Below are 18,907 nucleotides of genomic sequence, written 5' to 3'. Positions count from 1 at the left end.
GGGCTGCATGAACGGGAGTCAGGGCTCGGTTCCCATCTGCACATGAGGTGTTTACATTATAATGTACTACACTGGCAATCCTGAGTTTGAAACACCCTTTAAGTCTCCAAAACCTTAATGAATTAAGACTGAGATTTCTTTTTAAGTGTTTATTGAACTGTAACATACATCAGAAAAGTACACAGATTATGAGTGCTCAGCTTGACCACTCTGAATATACCTGTGTAGTCGCCCAGGTAAAGAAATAGAATGTTACCAGCATCCCAGAATCCCCCTTCATGCCCACACCAGTCACAACCCAATCCCCAACCAAGGTAATCACTATCCTAGCAACACAAATCAGGTTGACCTGTTTTTGACCTTTGTCTAAATGGAATCATACAGTGTCTAGTCTTCTCTTTCTGGGTGCTTTTGCTCAGCTTTATGCTTATGAGATTCGTCCATGCTATTGATTCAGTCTCATGGCTGTATAGTATTTCATTGTGTGAATGTACCATGATTTATTTATCCATTCTATTGATAGATACTTGGGGTGTTCCTGGTTTTTGTTGGTATAAATAGTGCTGCTGTGAATATTCTCCTACATATCTTTTGGTGCATTTTTATCTACAATTCTACTGGGTCTATACTTTAGGAGTATAATTTCTAGATCATAACATGCATGGCTATACTCAGCTTAAGTCTTTATACCCAAAGAGTTTTTTGAAAAATGTTTATATCGGTTTACACTCCCATCAGCAATGTACCAGCACAGTATACTATATACATCCATTGGAATGGCTTAAATTTATAAAAACTAACATTACTAAATGCTAATGAGACTATAGGGCAACTGGGGATCTCTGGGAATTTTTAACATATCCTCCCGAGGATATGATGGTTTGATCCGTGAAAAAACCTGGTGCAATATATATTGACAAATGCAAATGTTAGATATACATTGATAACTTCATTTAAAAAGCTGAGGAATTTGCACTTGAAGACAGCACTGTTTACTAAGTGACATCTTCTGATAATAGTCTGGTGACCTGAGAGTTAAGTATCTAATTTAGAACCAAAAAACTACCCACGGATATAAGGATAATTAAGAAAATACATAATACTTTAAATACAAAGACATTTCAGTCATCTATGTATGATCAAAAATTTATTCGGGGTATTGCTATACAATTTCCATTGACTTTCATCAGAATTTTTCCTAAATTGTCTGCTATAGAGCATGTGATTATCTAACATATTTAAAAGAATCTGAATGATGTAAAAGGGTTTTTATTTTAAAATGTCCTATGACTTCAATATGGCTGAAAATCCAGCCCACTAGAGCTTCTCTGTAAAGTGCTGTTTGTCACTACACTGACTTTAAATGGTTTTTCAGTATATAGCAATTCTTCCCACCATTTGGAAACATACATCTCAACTCTAAGACACTTCTTTGTGCTTTATTACATGTGGTGTTGTGGGTTACTATTTCAAGAAAAATTCAGGCGAACAAGATCAATAGAATAGATAGATTACACACACAATCAGATTCATAGGAATGCATGCAAATGGCACACATATCTGAAATTCTAGCTTATTTAGATAGAATTTCTGATCACATGACAGCTCATTTGTCTATTTGGAATTTTCCATCTTGACTGGGAGATTTTTTAAAATGTAATGTTGAGAGGAAATTGAATTAAATTATTATCTGATCTATAGAGGGTAGAAAGGTTTATCATTGACAACATATCATTATTGGGAAACCATTTCTCATCATAAATGTGTTAGATGATGTTCTTTTGTTCAGTTGTATCAATAGAAAAAGACTAAATCAGTTCATATTCACATTGACCAAACAACTTGTCCACATAAAATTTGGCTTCTGTTCTGTAAAATATGCCTAGTGTATGATTCTTTTCATGGTATCTCTTCAAATAGTTTATAATTGAACTATAATAAGGGGCTTATATGAGCAATGGAATAAAATTCTGGATTTTACATAAACTTCCTTTTCCTCATTCAGCTTTTTCACCAAAATACAATTTTATAATATTATAATTCAGATGCACCCTTCTTGGAGACTTGAAGAGACAAATATTTAAACTTAAGGGGGGAAAAATAAAATGTATAAAATAATATTTGGCTTTGGAAAGGTGGAGGAAAGAAGTAGTTTTTCGCATACATTTTAGTAATATCAGTTATATAAAATAAATTCCAAGCCCATCTTTTTCACCCCATTAGCTTATAAGCTCTGTAAGTACAAAACTATGTTTTAAAAGCTTAGTAAGTATCTAGAACAAAGCTACATCTCTGTTGGTGATCGCAAATTAGTTATTGATTGATGAAGGTAATCTGGGCTGCTATCAGCCCAGCAGCCCCACTGCTGGTACTCAGCAGGACTGGATAATTGTTTTCCCCTCTCAATTTATTGGAGCATTGACAGTATTGACTGGCTCAATTGATTATCTCAGCATCATGGAGACACAGCTCTGTTGGTGGTCCTAACTACCAAAGTTAGAAAGCTTTCAGTTTGACATGCCCAAGCGTAATATCCCACAACGTGTGCCTGTGTTCAGTGAGTTCCCACTGGAACATATTCATTAATATTGGGAAAAACTCAAAATTCAAGGATTTCCTGGAAACCAGGAAAGTAGAGGTGAACATATAGGGTTATTGTATTGGAGCATGCATGTGTCCAGGAAGAGAAAGAGGGTCAGGAGAGCAGATAGAGTCTTCAGCTTTGTTCAGTGTGCTCACATTATTATGGTGTAGAACCCATTACAAAACACTTGCCTTCTCCCAAGGGTAGGGGAGAGTAAAATTTACCGATTCTCAAGCGTAAATTTGCCCAGGTTCCAAAAAACAAGAGGAAAGTTAAGAGAAGGGGTGGCAGTAACAAGAAGGAGGGAACCTCCTGTCAACTTGAAAATTACGAGATCTATAAATTTGGAGAGGAGAAATTCATTTCGTATAAAGGGTTGCAACCTGCAGGCTGGGAACAGAGTGTCTGGCTGAGACCAAAAGCAGGCGCCTCAGAGGAGGAAGGGTGGAATAGGAATTTTATGCTGAACGGGTTGAGTAAACATGTGTGTATAACAGGTTATAGGAGGAGCTATGAATATTCATGAAGGGGGGGTCACATGCACGTGTAGTAATCTCACATACATGCTATGTTCACTTTGGAGTGAAAATTTAAACATTAAAATGCAGTAAAATCAGGCTCTACTTGTCAAAAGGCGAAACTCAGGACACAAAGACCCTTTGTACTCAGCCTCTGTAAACTGACCAGCACCAGTCTGTGGTCAGTGGTAATTATTTGCAAAGGAATATGTTGTGAAACTGATCAGCTGTTATGTTGAAACTACAAAAGGGGAGCAGGGGTTTGTCCCTGGCATCAAGTGACTGGTTGAAGTCAATAAGAAGAAAAGTCTAACCAATCCCTTTGTCCTGTCATGGCCAGGGAACAGTTTTTAAAGTTTTCTAGGGTCTCCTTTGGCCAAGAGGGGTCTGTTCAGTCTGTTGGGGTCTTAGGATTTTATTCTTACTCCACACTTCCAACCCAGGATAAGAGGAGTTGTGCACACACCCTTGCTTCCCTTGGCTGTGCCATCTGTGGTGAGCTCCTTGCTTTCTCCCCACACACTCACTTTAGCTCTCAGTTCTCTTTCTGATAATGTCAAGCATAGGAGGAAAAGAAAACACTTATAAACCATTTGTAATTTTAACCTATTTCTGCTTTCCACCTGGGTTGGATGTCTCTTGTCAACGTTTTGAGGGATAACTAAATGACTCATACGTAAGTTACATTTTTAAGGAGAAATATTCAAATCTATTAATTTTTGTCTTTATTTTCTGTTTTTTAGGGAGTTCCCGGATTTGATAATAGCATAGAAGGACCCAAGGGCTTGAAGGGAGAACGTGGAAGACAAGTAATTATGTGGGCATTTGAGAGTCAGCTTGTAAAATGACAGTGCTCCAACAGTGAGGCTGAAGTTCTTAATGATAGAATATGAAATACCTTATAGAAAAAATGTGGAATCAGAATGTATATACTTGGTACAGGGAAACTATTTTCAAGAGCAAAAAGATCTTTACTACTCCTCATCTGCTACTCTGGGATTTGAGACACATTCTGTAAATTTGGAGTGACTTGCTTCACCAAGCCATACCCTTGATGTCTTCACTCATGAATAAAAGCATCAGAACCCTAACTTAAAATGTAGGGTAGGTGATAGAAAAAACTGTGCTAGCAAAAGAGTTGTTGGCCTTCCCAGTATCCAGAAGACATTTAACTTGAAAAGATATTATTAATAGCACCTGATAAAAAGAATAAGACATAGTAGATCTGTATGGCTCATACCATCAAGAAAAGTCTCTTATGATTAATCTCATGAGAATCTCACAAGTCACAATAAGGTCATCTAAACTTATTTTTCAGGATTTTAAAAAAATATTAATAGTTATCTAGAAAATGTGTGTCTCTGGATCTTCTTGATGAGAAATTTCCCTTGATGACTCTATCCAAGGAAGAAGTATGATATGGTGGAAAGGACTCTGCTTTGGAGACAGGCCTAGGTCCTGGCTCATGCTCTGTCTCTTAGCAGCTCTGTGGCTCTGAGTCACTTTCTATAAACCTTGATTTTCTCATCTGCAAAATAGGGTGAATGGCCTGCTTTAGAAGGTTATAGTGGTAATTTAATGATTGACTCTGCCACATCATAACCTATTCCATACTTCTGTATCTTAGGAAGACTTGTGCATATTACGAGATTTTATTTACAGCATGGTGTTAATCTAGACAGGTTAACCAAACAGAACAAGACATCCAAAGGTAGAAATCCAAACCAGTAGCACCATACCTAACATAGTATGCTTCAGTTATCCATGCTGTGGTGACACAGTAGGGACAGTTTGTGTACTCTGAGACATGTTCCCCAAACTCAAGTTTAGACGGTGGTGGTGAACAGATGAAGGAACCCATGTCCATAGCATTTAGTCCTGCTGTCCCTCATTACCCACATAGAGATGTGATTTACAATCAGTGGAAGTCAATGCCGTATTCCACAGGGCTCACTGGTATGAGCCCATCTATCCTCCCTCTAGTACAAGCTGAGGTTAAAGGGGAAGTACGCCCGTGCAGTGTAATTACCATCATGCATCTGTCTGTTCCTTTGACAGGGTAGAAGAGGCTGGCCAGGCCCTCCTGGAACACCAGGCTCCAGAAGAAAGACAGTAAGAGCCCTTCTAGACAAAGAGACCCACTGCTCTGGCAGCTTCTGTTGTGATGAAAATGGCTGGTTGTAAGGAGTGGGTGGAGTGGTTCTGCTGGGGCTCACTCCCCTTGGGGAAACTGAGGACCAGTTTCTGAGTCTCAGAATAGGGCTGGCAAAGGACTTGGGAAATAACAAAAATAACAGAATTTCTATGTTTGCTTGGAAAAGCAAAGAGATTATAAAAGACAATCATACAGTTTGCTCAGGAGCATATGCTATTTTAGGGTTTAACACAGGGGGTCCCCACTTTTTTATTGCTATGGACTTTTTCAGAGTCTGGTAAAGCCTATAGATCCCATTTGAGAATAACGTTTTTAAGTGCATAGAATAAAATATATAAGATTACAAAGAAACCCAATTATGTTGAAAAACAGTAATAAAATATTTCAAAAAAATAAAAGACAATCATACAGACTGGATCCAAAAAAATAGTAAGTAAAAATTAATAATAATTAAAAAAAGAGATACTTTAATGAACTACACTTAAATGTCGGCATTAGGGTCTAAATTCAACCTGTCATGTCTCATTTACAAGGTTTTTCTTTCCATTCTTTAGTTATCCAGCTTTCTCTAATTTTTTCTACCCCCCAACCCAAATAGAAAATGCTTTAAAATTAAGCACAAATAAAAACTAGCTTAGTATATTGCACTAATTACTCATTGTATTTTCTGAGCAGAAGTTCCTAGAAACGCCTATTATACTCCATGAAGAAAATGGTTTTGTATCTTGGCGTATACCCATGTTCTTTGCAAGGCAGAGAAAATGGAAATAAGAGGAGTAATTAAGTTTAAAATGTGCAGAACTTTATTGCTGGAAAAGTGCTTTAATAATGCTATTTTAATGCATATAAAGATAAAGAAATACATTTGCTATTCATTTCACTTTCTAAAAGGGTGTAGCCAGCTTACATACCCCTGGAAAATATTTTCAACTTAAAGAATATCATCCAGGAAATGCTGGCATGTGAGGATGTACTTTTACTGTTTCATAACCTCTAGAGGCTAACACAGTATCACTGTGTATTATTTAAACCACTCCACACCTAAGAAATATAGCCTCCATCTGTGGTTATAGATTCAACTATGTCATTCAGAAATAAAAGTAGGATGTTTAATTAAAGATGACAGAGTAAAGTGTTTTCACACTATAATTCTTTTGTGCAACTCATCAAAAACAACAAAAGAAATTAAAAATAGAGAAAGAATAAGCACAGCTTCAAGCCACAAATGATGACAAATACTGTCCAAACATTTCTACCTCTGAACCATAATGAGTAAGGATTTAGAGAACTGACACAAATCATCTCAGACTCAAGCAGGGATCAGATTTCTCTAAAAATAACTACCATAGTCCTAAAAGAGCTGGTGAAAAAAAATCAGGGGTGCTGTAAATTTTGAGAGGAGCAGGGAATATACCTATTGAAACACAGTTCAACAGAAGAGGCAGAATGAATGAGAAACCAAAAACATTCGATTGGTCAACTAGAGACCAAGGCCATAGAGGCTGCAAACAATGAGAGAAGCAACAGTGACTATCACAACACAGAGAAATTATGACGTAAGGGGGACTTTGTGTGAGTTCCACGAATCTCTTAAATGTCAAAAGTAGGAGGAAGATATATCCCTAAGGTAAAAGAAATAATTCATTTATTTAAGACAACATATCTATGTCAAAACTACCAGCCCAGCTCCAGCTACACTTCTCCATTAGTCCTTCAATAAATAGGTGGGTCCTATTCAAGGACAGTTAATGATCAGAATTTTTAACCTTTGTTATTAATTACATGATTAATCAGGACCTATGTGTAGAAGCTTCAAGAGAGAGAACAACCATGAGCAAAGGGGGGCAATTTCTCTTCTCCTCACTAGAAGAGAAATTATTTAAGGAAAAATTTGAATTCTGGCAAAATAACTCTTCAATGTCTCCAAAAAAAAGAAGAGAACATTATTCTTTTAAAAAGCTCAAAGAATTGGCAAGACAATAGAAAGTAAAGCAAGCTCATAGTGCTTGAGGAGCAATGTGAGGAAAAACTATAGAGATGTAAGATATGTTACCATGTGACATTTCTAGTTCTGTTTTATTTTTCTCCTATTCAAGTAAAATTAAATGTAGTATTTTAATTTTAAAATAGCTTGGACAGTATGATCCCTTTTTAATCAAAACTACCACTATTTAGCATTCTATCTGTAAGAATGCATAAAAAGATGTCAGGAATCATGATTACCAAATGTTAATGGCAGTTATTTCTAGATGGAGGATTTGGAGTGATTTTTAAATTTTTATCCTGTATATATTTTCTGCATTCAAATATTTAAATATCAGCATATATCATTCTTACAATAAAGTCATTATTCTTTCAGAAAGAAGAAAAATCTGTAGTGTTCACTGAAAACCTCTAAAATGCAGGTAGATGAGCATGGAGGTGCACTTAGGTTCTGCGGAGTGGATAAGTGGTTGGAAGACAGCCAGTGGTAGGATACGGCATGAAGGAAGGTGAACAGCAGGTGACCAAATCTGACCTTCATGCATTCGACAGACGTTTATGCAAAATCTACAATGTACCAGATACTCTACTAACTGCTAGAACTATAATACAAACTCAAATAAGACATCATCTTTTCTCTCAAGAAACTTAGGAAATCATGTTGTAGAGCATGATGTCTCAACCTCAGGACCATTGACATTTAGATTAAACCATTCTTTGTTGTGGGGGCTGTCTTGTGCATTGTAGGATGCACATCCTACATCATCCCTGGCTTCTACCCACTGGGTGCCAGTTGCACCCCCAACTTGTGACAATGGAAAATGTCTCCAGACTTTTCTAAATGTTCCCTAGGGAAGGAGGGTGCTAAATCCCCCTCTCCTGTTGACAGCCCCTGTTGTAGAGGGAGACAGACCTGCAGGGTTAGTAGGCTGTTATAAGTGCTGTGTCAGGAGACTAAAATGGGTTGGGGAAGAGGGAGGCAAGGAGGAAGGATCAGGGCTGGAAAGCAGCAGTGTGGGGGTGAGATGGAGGAGATTATTGGGGTAGGTTGGCTGTTTCTGAGCCAAACTTTGCTGAGAATTAAAACAGATTCTTGTTCCAGGGTTAATGAGAAGCAACTGTAGCCTCAAACCAAAGCACAGCCTCCATTCCTATTCAGTCCAGAGGGCTGTTAGTTATGCTTTGCTCTTTTCATCCATCTTGGCATTACTTCAGAGGTATCCTGAAGTGCTCTAGGACAATCGTGTATCGTTGTGATTGTTTGCCGTTAAGACTTACTGTTAATGTGATGATTTATAATTAAGAATGTCCTGCTTTTTCACTGGTGATTCTGTCCCAAATCAATCCACACCTATCCAGGAAATTCAGTGCCCTGGTAAACAACCAAAAAGCCGGGCTATGGGGGACCAAGGGACTGAATACCCTGTTGTGGGTCATGGTCCTCTCCGATCTTTTTGGGGAGATTTACTTTCTTGATGTGCCCACTCACATTCTCTTTAAAGGTAAGTCAGATCATCTAGATGTGTTAGCCAGACATCTGCAAGTCCTTGGGCAAGTCAATAATACATTTTAGGATTTCATCTTTCCCATATAAAACCTTTGAAAATTTTAGGCAAAATTGCAAAATCATCTCCCCTATTTCCTTTTTTTCATTCTGTCTTTCACATCTACCCAAGGTGTCTCTCCCATGACTTTCATTTTGGGCTTTTAAATGCCAAGTAGCCATTAACAAAGGTGCTAGGTGATTACTTCTGAAGATGTTTCCATTATTGCGTGAATGGTAGATTAAAGTCTGTTTCATCCATTAGGTTCATAAACTCCTGACAAGGGACAGGAGTTGGGTTTTGCTCGTCACCACCCTGTCCAGCTCCTCAAAGGAAACACAATAAATATGTGTTGCAATAATTCATTTTCATCAAGCCCTTTCAAAATCAAACCTAAGGACTTAAAGGAATAAATGTTTATTGATGATGTTTCAAACGTTGTGACAGTAAACCAGAGAAAGGCTTTTGAATGGGGAAGTATATATATGCCACATCCCTTAAATCCTATCACAGTGGAAGCTCTTTGTTTTGCCTGAATATTAAGTTCCATTCAGTTCTTCCTACTACAACCGGATGTATCTATCCAAAGCCATGGCCTGACCATGCACATTTCCTACTCCAAGAACCCCAGTGGCTTCTGCTAAATGTTGTAGGAACTCGTCAGCCTAGTGTTGTCAGTCTAGAAACCTTGCTACTTCCCTCTCATCTCACATTTTTGACGCAGATGGCCTTATTGTTGCTAGCAAATAAATACACATTCTGTTTTCCTGCCTCTACTTCATTACTGAGGCTGTACCCTCTGCTGGAAAGGCTTTATATATCCTCTGCCTGTAAAACTTCTACCCATCCTTTGAAACCCATCTCAAAGACCTCTTCCTCCAGGAAGATTATTCTGATTTGACCAAGTGGATATGATCGCTTTCTTTAAAACTAGTATCTCTGTCTTTGCCTTTCTTGTGGCATTTGCCATATTCTACCTTGTAAATATTTGTAATGTTTATATGCTCCTCCAAAACCCACATAATGGGGGTCCCCTGAGGCCCAAGACTGTGTGTGCATTTGTGTGTCTCACCTTTATGCTGCCACAGTTCCCATTCAGTATGCTTTGTGGGTATATAGTTTTCTGAATAAAACTGAAATAAATTGAATCAGAACAGACAGAGCCTTGTGCTAAAGAAGAGGAAACAAATCCTTTTTCCCCCTCTGATAGAGGATTTAGACTTTCATCTCAAGATGCCTCATCAGTGTTTTAAAGAAATAAGCCTCTATTTCCCCAAATACATAGTCTGTTTCTTACATAACAATAGATTTTGATTGAAATGCGATTAGCAGAATTTAAAGTTTGAATACTGGCCTCTCAAACCGTCTAAAGTAAATTTCCATCAAGACAATGTTGTCTGATTTTATTGAATTTCGCAAATCCTGTGTTTTAATCTTGCTATCATCTTACTGAGTGATCCTAAATGAGACAACAAAATGTCGTTGTCTTTTGGTTCCCAGATCTATGAACTATTGATCTGGAATATACCTAGACTCTACACTAACATATGAGAGTAGCAGAAAAATCCCCTTGATTGTATAGCACCATTATTTTGATTGGATATTTTATTAACATACTGAACTGAGTAACTTTTGAATGCTTGAGGCAATTCTTTTATTTCTGATAGATATGCATATTATTTGGCTTTTTAAAGATAAAATTAGTTTGGCTATCTTTAATTTCTGAACTTAATCTACAATAAAGTTCATGGAGTCAATTCTTCTAGTTTTTCCTCTGGCCTCCTGGCTTTTGGCTAGTCCACTTCTGATTTCTGACTTACATGGTAGTTCTGGGGGAAAATTGAAAGAAATAAAATGCAAATCAGTCAATTTTGCAGCTTGTGAACAGCTCTAGTAAAAGTTTAGTGAAGAATTTATTATTGACTACAATCTACTCTCATAAGTACCTGCAGATTTTCAATTGTCTATTAATTCAGTTGTCAATTATTTCAAGGAGATAAATATTCAATTGTCCTGGATTAGAAATATAGAATTGACAACATTTTGCTTTCATGGTACAATGGATAGTTAAATGCTTTGAGCACTATGTGGGAACTATTATTTATATCAGTGCCTTAAGGTATCCACTACTAATTTAAATCAAATATAAAAAGCATTTCTGAATTAATGGTATCCACCTTTTCCTTCTATTTTAGGCTGCTCATGGCCAAAGGGGACAAACAGGTCTACAGGTACAGTGAGTTTTTTCCCCTAAACGCCAAATGATAAATATTCTGTGTTCAATCAAGGAGCTGGAATAAAGGTGCTATAAAGTCTCTTCCAAGCTTAAACTTACTTTGCTTTTTGATGACATTGATTATGGAATAAAATTTTGTAAAAAATTTAGGCTACAATTTTAAGAATTCAGATCTTAAAAGGAAAATTTCCCAACTTTAATCAAAAACCATAAAACCGCCCCCCTCGGCACTCTGGGAGGCCGAGGGGGGCGGATTGCTTGAGGTCAGGAGTTCAAGACTAGCCTGAGAAAGAGCAAGACCCCGTCTCTAAATAGAAAGAAATTAATTGTCCAACTAATATATATAGAAAAAATTAGCCAGGCATGGTGGCACATGCCTGTAGTCCCAGCTACTTGGGAGGCTGAGGCAGTAGGATTGTTTGAGCCCAGGAGTTTGAGGTTGCTGTGAGCTAGGCTGACACCACGGCACTCACTCTAGCCTGGGCAACAAAGCAAGACTCTGTCTCAGAAAAAAAAAAAAAAAAAAGAAAAAGAAAAAAGAACAAATTGGATATTCTGAATATTTTGTTCAAAAAGTTGATTAAACCAAAAACCATGTTCTATCTGCTTTGCACATGTTCATGATACATTATACATGCTTCATGAACTTACAATATTTATGAAAGAGCAGCGTGACTTAAAATTTTATAAAACACACATCCTCAGATTAAAAATACAATGAGTATAAATAATCCATTCTCAATGACAACATGATGAAAAAGAATATTAAAGATAAAAATCATCTTAAATATGACCAAAGAGAAAAGACAGTTTTACTCATGAAAAGAATGACAAATTAGATTTCAGCAGACCTCTGTTCAATAATAATACATACCCAAAAACAGAGTAATAACTGTTAAATTAGAATTTTATGCCTAGCTAAACTTGTGAGTGAATGTAAAATACACACTTTTAAACAAAGAATTTATCATCCACAGACATCACCCACACGCACACATTCTTTGTCTTGGTCCAGTCCTGCGGATATAATGAAATACTTTAAACTGCTTAACTTATAAAGAACAGAATTTTATATCTTAGTTTTAGAGGCTAGGAAGTCCAAGAGCAAGACACCAACAGATTTAGTGTCTGGTGAAAATTTGCTCTCTGCTCCAGAAATGGTGAAAGGGGCTAAAAGCTTCCTTGAGCATCTCTATAAAGATACTAATCCCATTCAAGAGGGCAGATCTTTCATGACCTAATCACCTCCTGAAGGCTCCACCTCTTATTACTATTGCATGGGGGATTACATTTCAACATTAATTTTGAAGGAACATACATATTCAGTCTATTGCACAATTAAAGATTAGACTTCAACAAAAGGAGAATAAACTCAGATAAATGGCATGATATAAATGAAATGAGATTGGAGACAGAGGTATTAAGAAATTTCTTCTTTCTGAGTTCTAGGAAAAATTATTAGTAAGGGACATTTAATCATATCTAACTACACAACAACTGATATATAAACCTAGGCTATTTTAATAGTTGCATACATTAAACATTCTTAATTCTTTCTGTTTTGGGAATTCTTACTGTGACAGAATCCAAGAACAATGTGGAGAGAATGCTCAGCTTTTGATCCCTAGATACTTAACTTACTTTAATGTAAATATAATGTTAGAAGGTACCTCAAGATGTTTGAAGAAAATGTGAAGTATATTATTAGTTTTTAGGCTGTATATCCAAGTTAAAGATAATGCAAACTTTATAGAGCCTGGGCCTGGTGGCTCAAGCCTATAATCCCAGCACTTTGGGAGGCTGTGGCAGGAGCTTGCTTTAACACAGGAGTTTAAGAGCAGCCTGGGCAACATAGCAAAACCCTGTCTGCACAACAAATAAAAAATTGGTGGATGTGGTGGCGCATGGCTGTAGTCCCAGCTACTTAGGAGGCTGAGGCAGAAGGATTGCTTGAGCCGAGGACTTTGGGTTTACAGTGAGCTGTGATCATACCTCTGTACTCCAGCTGGTGAGACAGAGTGAGACCCTGTTTCTAAAAAAAAAAAAAAAAGGAGGGGGTGTATGTATGTGCCTGTGCATACATGACTATATAAAAAGACTGGAAGGAAATAGACCAACATACCAACTGTGGTTATCTCTGCTTGATGAGATTATAGATTTTGTATTTGCCTTCATTTTTCACATTTTTTGCAAAAATCCTCCATTGCTTACTATATACTCAAATTTTAAAAAAAGAAAAAAAACAAACAAAAATCCTCCATTGCCATTATGACTCAAAAAATATAATCTTGCACATAAATGATTCAAAATTATTAAAAATCAGTGTTAACAGGTTGATTCTTTCTCACAGGGAAACACAGGCATTCCAGGCCCAGATGGACTTGAAGGCTCACTGGGACTTAAGGGCCCTCAGGTACGTACATATCAAGACCAATGAGGGTGTGAGAACTTACAGGAGAATCTGGGAGTGGAAGAGTCTGAAGCCATCATAGAAACCCTCAATCCCTCCTTACAGAATGTCAGATGTTTAAAGTTTTCAGGGCAGTAAAGTAAGGCAGCAACACTGTATTGTGCAGCTGTTGGTCTCCTTTGTCTAAGTTTGGTCCCAGTCAAGAGCTGAAGTGAGCATGAGTGTGCTGGGAAGTGGGCCCCGTGTGTTGGGTTCAGGGTAGGTAAGATATTCCAGGGAGAGCTTGAGCCCGGGAAAATGTTGAGCCTCGCATCTGGGAATTGTGGTCAATTTAGCACAGTAAATGGCTCAGTGTTACATATCTGGATGCCCATGATGTAGAAAAATTGGCTCTACTCTTAGGAAAGAATTGCTCGAAAGACAGCTGGAGTCTTCAGCAGGCTGATGCACAGTGTGACAGTAGGCCTGTCCTTTCCAGCTCTTTTCTCCAGGGAGCTGCCTCCAGCACTTTTTCCTCTGCAAAAACAAGCCATAATTGGCTCTGTGCACTGATCACATGAGGGGAAAGCAAGCATGTGCCAGAGAGGGCAAAATGTAGCCCAAAATAATACGAGAAGGGAAAGGAAGACTGACCACAAAAAAGTTTGGAATTTTTTTTTTCCTCTCCAAACTTAGTTTTGAAAACTTAAAAAATAAGTATACTATTTTGCATATGTAAGACAGTCAATGGTTCTGCTATTGTCCAAAGTTTTAATCTACATAGTTAAAAAAACCAGAAATATTATATGTTGGCAGCTTGGTGCATGGGAGTTGGGCAAAATATCCTTAAACATCAAAAGAAAAATTTTGTCCATGTTTTGCCAAGAGTTCATAGCAGCAAACAGCTTTCCCTTTGGATCTCTATCTCTTTCTAGATTGATTGCTTTTCTTTGTCATTACTTGCCAGCTGAGGAAGGCTCACTCTTCTTACCTGCAAGTGAGAGATAGTTGGCACTGGGTCTATGGGGAAGTGTTTCAGTAGATCGACTGGTTTTACTTCATGCTTAGCCAGTAATACTATAGCTTTCCTCTTTTTATTTCATATACCCTTACCTTTTTGGTCACATAATTTAAAAGGAGAAGCAAAAACTAAACACAGCATGAAGGTTTCTCTGAATAGCATATGGAAGCCCCAGCTAACAGACAATATAATATTCTAGAAGGAGAAATATCCAACTTTCATCCTACCATATGCCATATCTTGTTTATGACCAGTCTTTAGTGTGGTTATCAAATAGAAAATTCATTTCAGATTTACATAATTAAAGATTACTTTTTTCTTTTTAACATAGGAAATGTAGGGATCTGGAGTATGAAAATGCTTTAGATAATTAGAAAGCAGTATCGAAAGGCTCAAATGCTCAGTATTTCTTCCAAGCCCCGGTTATAAGTTTCAGACTGAACATTCATATTCCCACACAGATGAGGGAGAGCTCAACAGACCAGGACAGGGGCAAAGGCATGATTGAAGCTCTCTCTCCAATATCCGTCCATCTTACTCACTTAGCATTGCTACTTTTAGTATTCAAGTTAACATTCAAGTGTCCTCTTTTAAAGTGCAAATAATGCTTTAATTCTATGCACTCAGGGCCCAAGAGGAGAGGCTGGTGTGAAAGGAGAAAAAGGAGCCCTGGGAAGTAAAGGCCCCCAGGTATGTAATGAGAGTGACTGCATCTGACTTTGATCTTGGGTTTAACATGGATGTCTTGTGGTTTCTCCCTGGCAGATGGCATTATTTACTGCCTAGGACTGAGGAAAGCGTATTAGGTTCGACTTCTGTGCCCCGGTGTGGTGGCCACATCACATCCTGGTCCCCATCTTACAGAACTGACTGTTATTCTGTCAGACACAGAGGTGGAAGGTCTAGCCCTCTTTGCTCAGCTGAGGTTAAGAATTTCTCCTCTATGGAAGCCAGTCACATCACTCCCCTGACCTCGATCCTCTTGGGGCTTCCCATCACCCCCAGAATACAGCTTGCTTTAGTGGTCCTCAACCTTGCATACAAGAATCTCCTGGGGGAGACTAAAACATTCAACCCTCCTCAGAATACTTAAATCAGAATCTCTGGAAGTGGAGCCAGGGTATCAGTAGTACCCTGGTGATTCTGCCCAGGTGATCTAATATATATCTAGGGTTGGGTATGACGGCCCAACATTAGAACTTCTCCAACTTCACAATGTGTAAGAATCCTCTAGAGAACTTGTTAGGGTGCAGATACTGATGCAGTAGATCTGGACGGGGCCTGAGATTCTGCACTTCTAATAAACTGCTAGGTGATGCTGATGCTGTTGGTTCCCAGACCACGCTTTGAGTAGCAAGCATGACCCTTGCCTACCTATCATAGTGTATATTTATTCTTAGAGCTGTGTGTCTCCCCTTCTAGATTGTAAGCTCCATGAGGGCCAGGACTTTGTCTTGTTTACACTGTATCCCCTGAGCTCTGAACAGCAGTACCTGACACATGATAGAGCTCAACACATATTGGTATAGTGGATCAGACAGTAAATGAATGAATGAGACACTGTTGGGAATTGTGCTGTCCACTAAGATAAAGAGAATCCATTACTTTGTGTTGATTAGTTAAACTGGGCAGTGGCTCAATGCTTAAGTGGTTGTGTTCATCATCAGAAAATTTAAGACTATTTGTATAAACTTAAGTCTCATGACACTATTTTAAAGCATCTTAATTACTGTTCATGAAGATATTTGTTCCCAATTTTAATGAAGGTGCTCTTTCAAAAAGCATGGAAACTTTAAAATTTCATGGTAGAACTAAATTGATGTTTTCGTAACTATATAACTATCTTACATTCATATCCTTGAACCATTAAAGTGCTTGCTGGCATCACAAAGTGAGAGTTTAAAAAAAAAAAAAAAAAAAAGACAGGCCAGGCACGGTGGCTCACACCTGTAATCCTAGCACTCTGGGAGGCTGAGGTAGGCAGATCACTCAAGGTCAGGAGTTTGAAACCAGCCTGAGCAAGAGCGAGACCCCATCTCTACTAAAAGTAGAAAGAAATTAATTGGCCAACTAAAAATATATTTTAAACAATTAGCCAGGCATGGTGGCACATGCCTGTAGTCCCAGCTACTCAGGAGACTGAGGCAGAAGTATTGCTTGAGCCCAGGAGTTTGAGGTTGCTGTGAGCCAGGCTGATGCCATGGTGCTCTAGCCCAGGCAACAGAGTAAGACTCTGTCTCAAAAAAAAAAAAAAAAAAACCAAAACAGTGAATACCAAGAAAAACATACATTGGGTGATTATCTTCTCTGTTTATATAAAATACTGAGATGTAGATGGGTTGCAATCTAAAGGTCTTGGTGTTTCCCTTGCTCTAGATTCCAAAATTGTATCCAAGTGGCTGTTACTCAAATAAGTTATTCTATTTGCTCTGTAGGGCACCTCTGTGAGTGAGTCCCCTTTAATCTTGCTTTGGCAAGATTGGTCATAGTCATAAATCATTCAGCCTCTTGGCATTGCCAGAGTTAGCCAAAAGGCACCACTTCACTTGTCTAGCTCTTGCATTTTCTGGCTGGAAAATATGGTTTTCTTTGCATGCTTGTCTTGAAATACTCTTGTCAACACAGTGAAAATGCTGTTTCAAAAATGTGTGAAATTTTTTTATGTTCAGGATGTGATGAATGAGGTCTTAGAATTGCTGTTTCCAAAGGAAAACCACAGAGACAAACATAATCAGATATATAAGAGAGTGTTATTCTTTACTGGCTCTATAAATCCACCGCCATAGTATTCATATTGTTTTATAGCATATAAGGGCCAACCACTGGAGTGGAATAACAGGAGTGTTTTCTAAATATGGACTTTAAAGTTTTTCTTAGAATATACATTTTGAAAAAGGGGTGTGATTTCTGCTGACAGTGTTCTTGAAGGCTTATTACACAGTGTTAGGGCATTCTGCATAAGTCAAATGTGCGTTCATCCGAGTATGTGGCTATGATATAAAAGAATATAGTCCATGGTACAACGAAAGGAAGAAAGGGATTTGAAAGGAGTGGTGTATTGTTTTGTACCTTCCTACATTCCCTCTGTTCAACATGCCCTAAAGTCCCACGCTAATTTGATCAATGCCTGGAAAAAAAATGGAAATCAGATACAAAGATACTAATTCCAATTGAAGCTGTAATTATTCTTTAAACACTTATGCTTTCATAGTGAAATAACAGGTAGCATGTGCAATATCAAGAAATATTGCAATAGTTCAATGCAAATTTGGAGTACAAAGTAGAATTTCTGTTGTCATCTTTACAAAGCATAGCATAGTGGTAAAGGGCATAGACTCTGGAGCCAGACTGCCTAGGTTTGGTTCCAACCTCTGATTCCTAACTTTGTATATAGAGAACTGTCAAGGTGAGTTTGGGAAGCCATAAATGGCTCAATGTGGTTGGAGCATAGGATGCATGGAGAAGTGTTTAAAGTTAAGGCTAAGGACTAGTATTGTCAAAATTGACATCTCATGTGTTTGGGGATTTGTTCTTGTGTTAGCCCACCACTTGATGGCCTCTTACTTTTTATTTTCTCAGACTTAGCTCATAGCTAACTCTTACAGAAGCTGAGCACTTAATCTTCTTGTTTCTCCCCAGTTTTATATTTGTTGGTTGTGAGTTTTTGCGAGATTTTCTCCCATGCAAATAAAAAATAGGAAGTGAAAAGGATTCCTTTTAAGTGTGAGAAGAACCTGCACCTCCCTTGCCTTATCTCATCCGAAGTCAAGATATCCTTGGCAATGCCCCACCACTAATCCCAAACTCCTAGTGCAATCCCTTCTGATAGGATGCTAAGGACAATTTTTTTTTAAATGTTAACCTCTAAATACCTTTTCTAGCCTCTCTTAACACTAAAGCAGTTGTGATTGCCAAGAGCTCTGTTGTAGACTCTCAACATGAGCAAACCCCTCCTCTCCATCAAGTCCCCATGTTGGAGGTTGGATTTGGCTCTACCCTCCTGCAAGTTTGGAGATTCATGTTTTTAAAACTCCAATCTGGGCTGGTGCATGGATGGTAAGAGTTTACAGATCCTGTTTTAGGCAAGTGCCTCAGAATAGCAGATAGAAAAAAATGTGATAGAGTTGGGTTTATTTACAATCTCATCTTCTTATTAACTGAGTGATTTGGGGGTAAATGCCTTGAGAATCTGTTTTTGATTGGTAAATGTTGTTAATAGGTATCTCACTGTATTGTGAGGATTGAAGACTATGTCTATTTACCACTTAGCACAGTACTTTGCACAGAATAAATGCTCAATAAAAAGCAGCCATTACAACAAAGCCAATGCAGATTTGACCTCTAGCTAACACCCTTCCCCTTTAAATGCCCTAAGCTTCTCTTTACATTTCATAGCTATTCTTGAACTCAAGTCAAATAAACTCTTCGACTCTTTGATATCTTGGAAATGATAGGAAAGTTTTGCCTTTCCTTTATA

The 18,907-nt window shown here is 37.9% G+C and overlaps 1 protein-coding gene across 1 annotated transcript in view; it reads left to right on the top strand.

The window, feature by feature from the left end:
• COL6A6 (collagen type VI alpha 6 chain) overlaps positions 1-18,907 on the top strand; it is a 128,193-nt gene that overhangs the window by 60,848 nt on the left and 48,438 nt on the right. Inside the window, exons 23-27 of the mRNA XM_076005388.1 lie at positions 3,846-3,911; positions 5,161-5,214; positions 10,980-11,015; positions 13,371-13,433; positions 15,058-15,120. Of these exons, the coding sequence (XP_075861503.1) occupies positions 3,846-3,911; positions 5,161-5,214; positions 10,980-11,015; positions 13,371-13,433; positions 15,058-15,120 (282 nt within the window). The remainder of the gene's footprint in view (positions 1-3,845; positions 3,912-5,160; positions 5,215-10,979; positions 11,016-13,370; positions 13,434-15,057; positions 15,121-18,907) is intronic.

The sequence above is a fragment of the Microcebus murinus genome, chromosome 1, assembly GCF_040939455.1.
Source record: "Microcebus murinus isolate Inina chromosome 1, M.murinus_Inina_mat1.0, whole genome shotgun sequence".
NCBI lineage: Eukaryota > Metazoa > Chordata > Mammalia > Primates > Cheirogaleidae > Microcebus > Microcebus murinus.
This window is presented reverse-complemented; position numbering and strand designations above follow the sequence as displayed.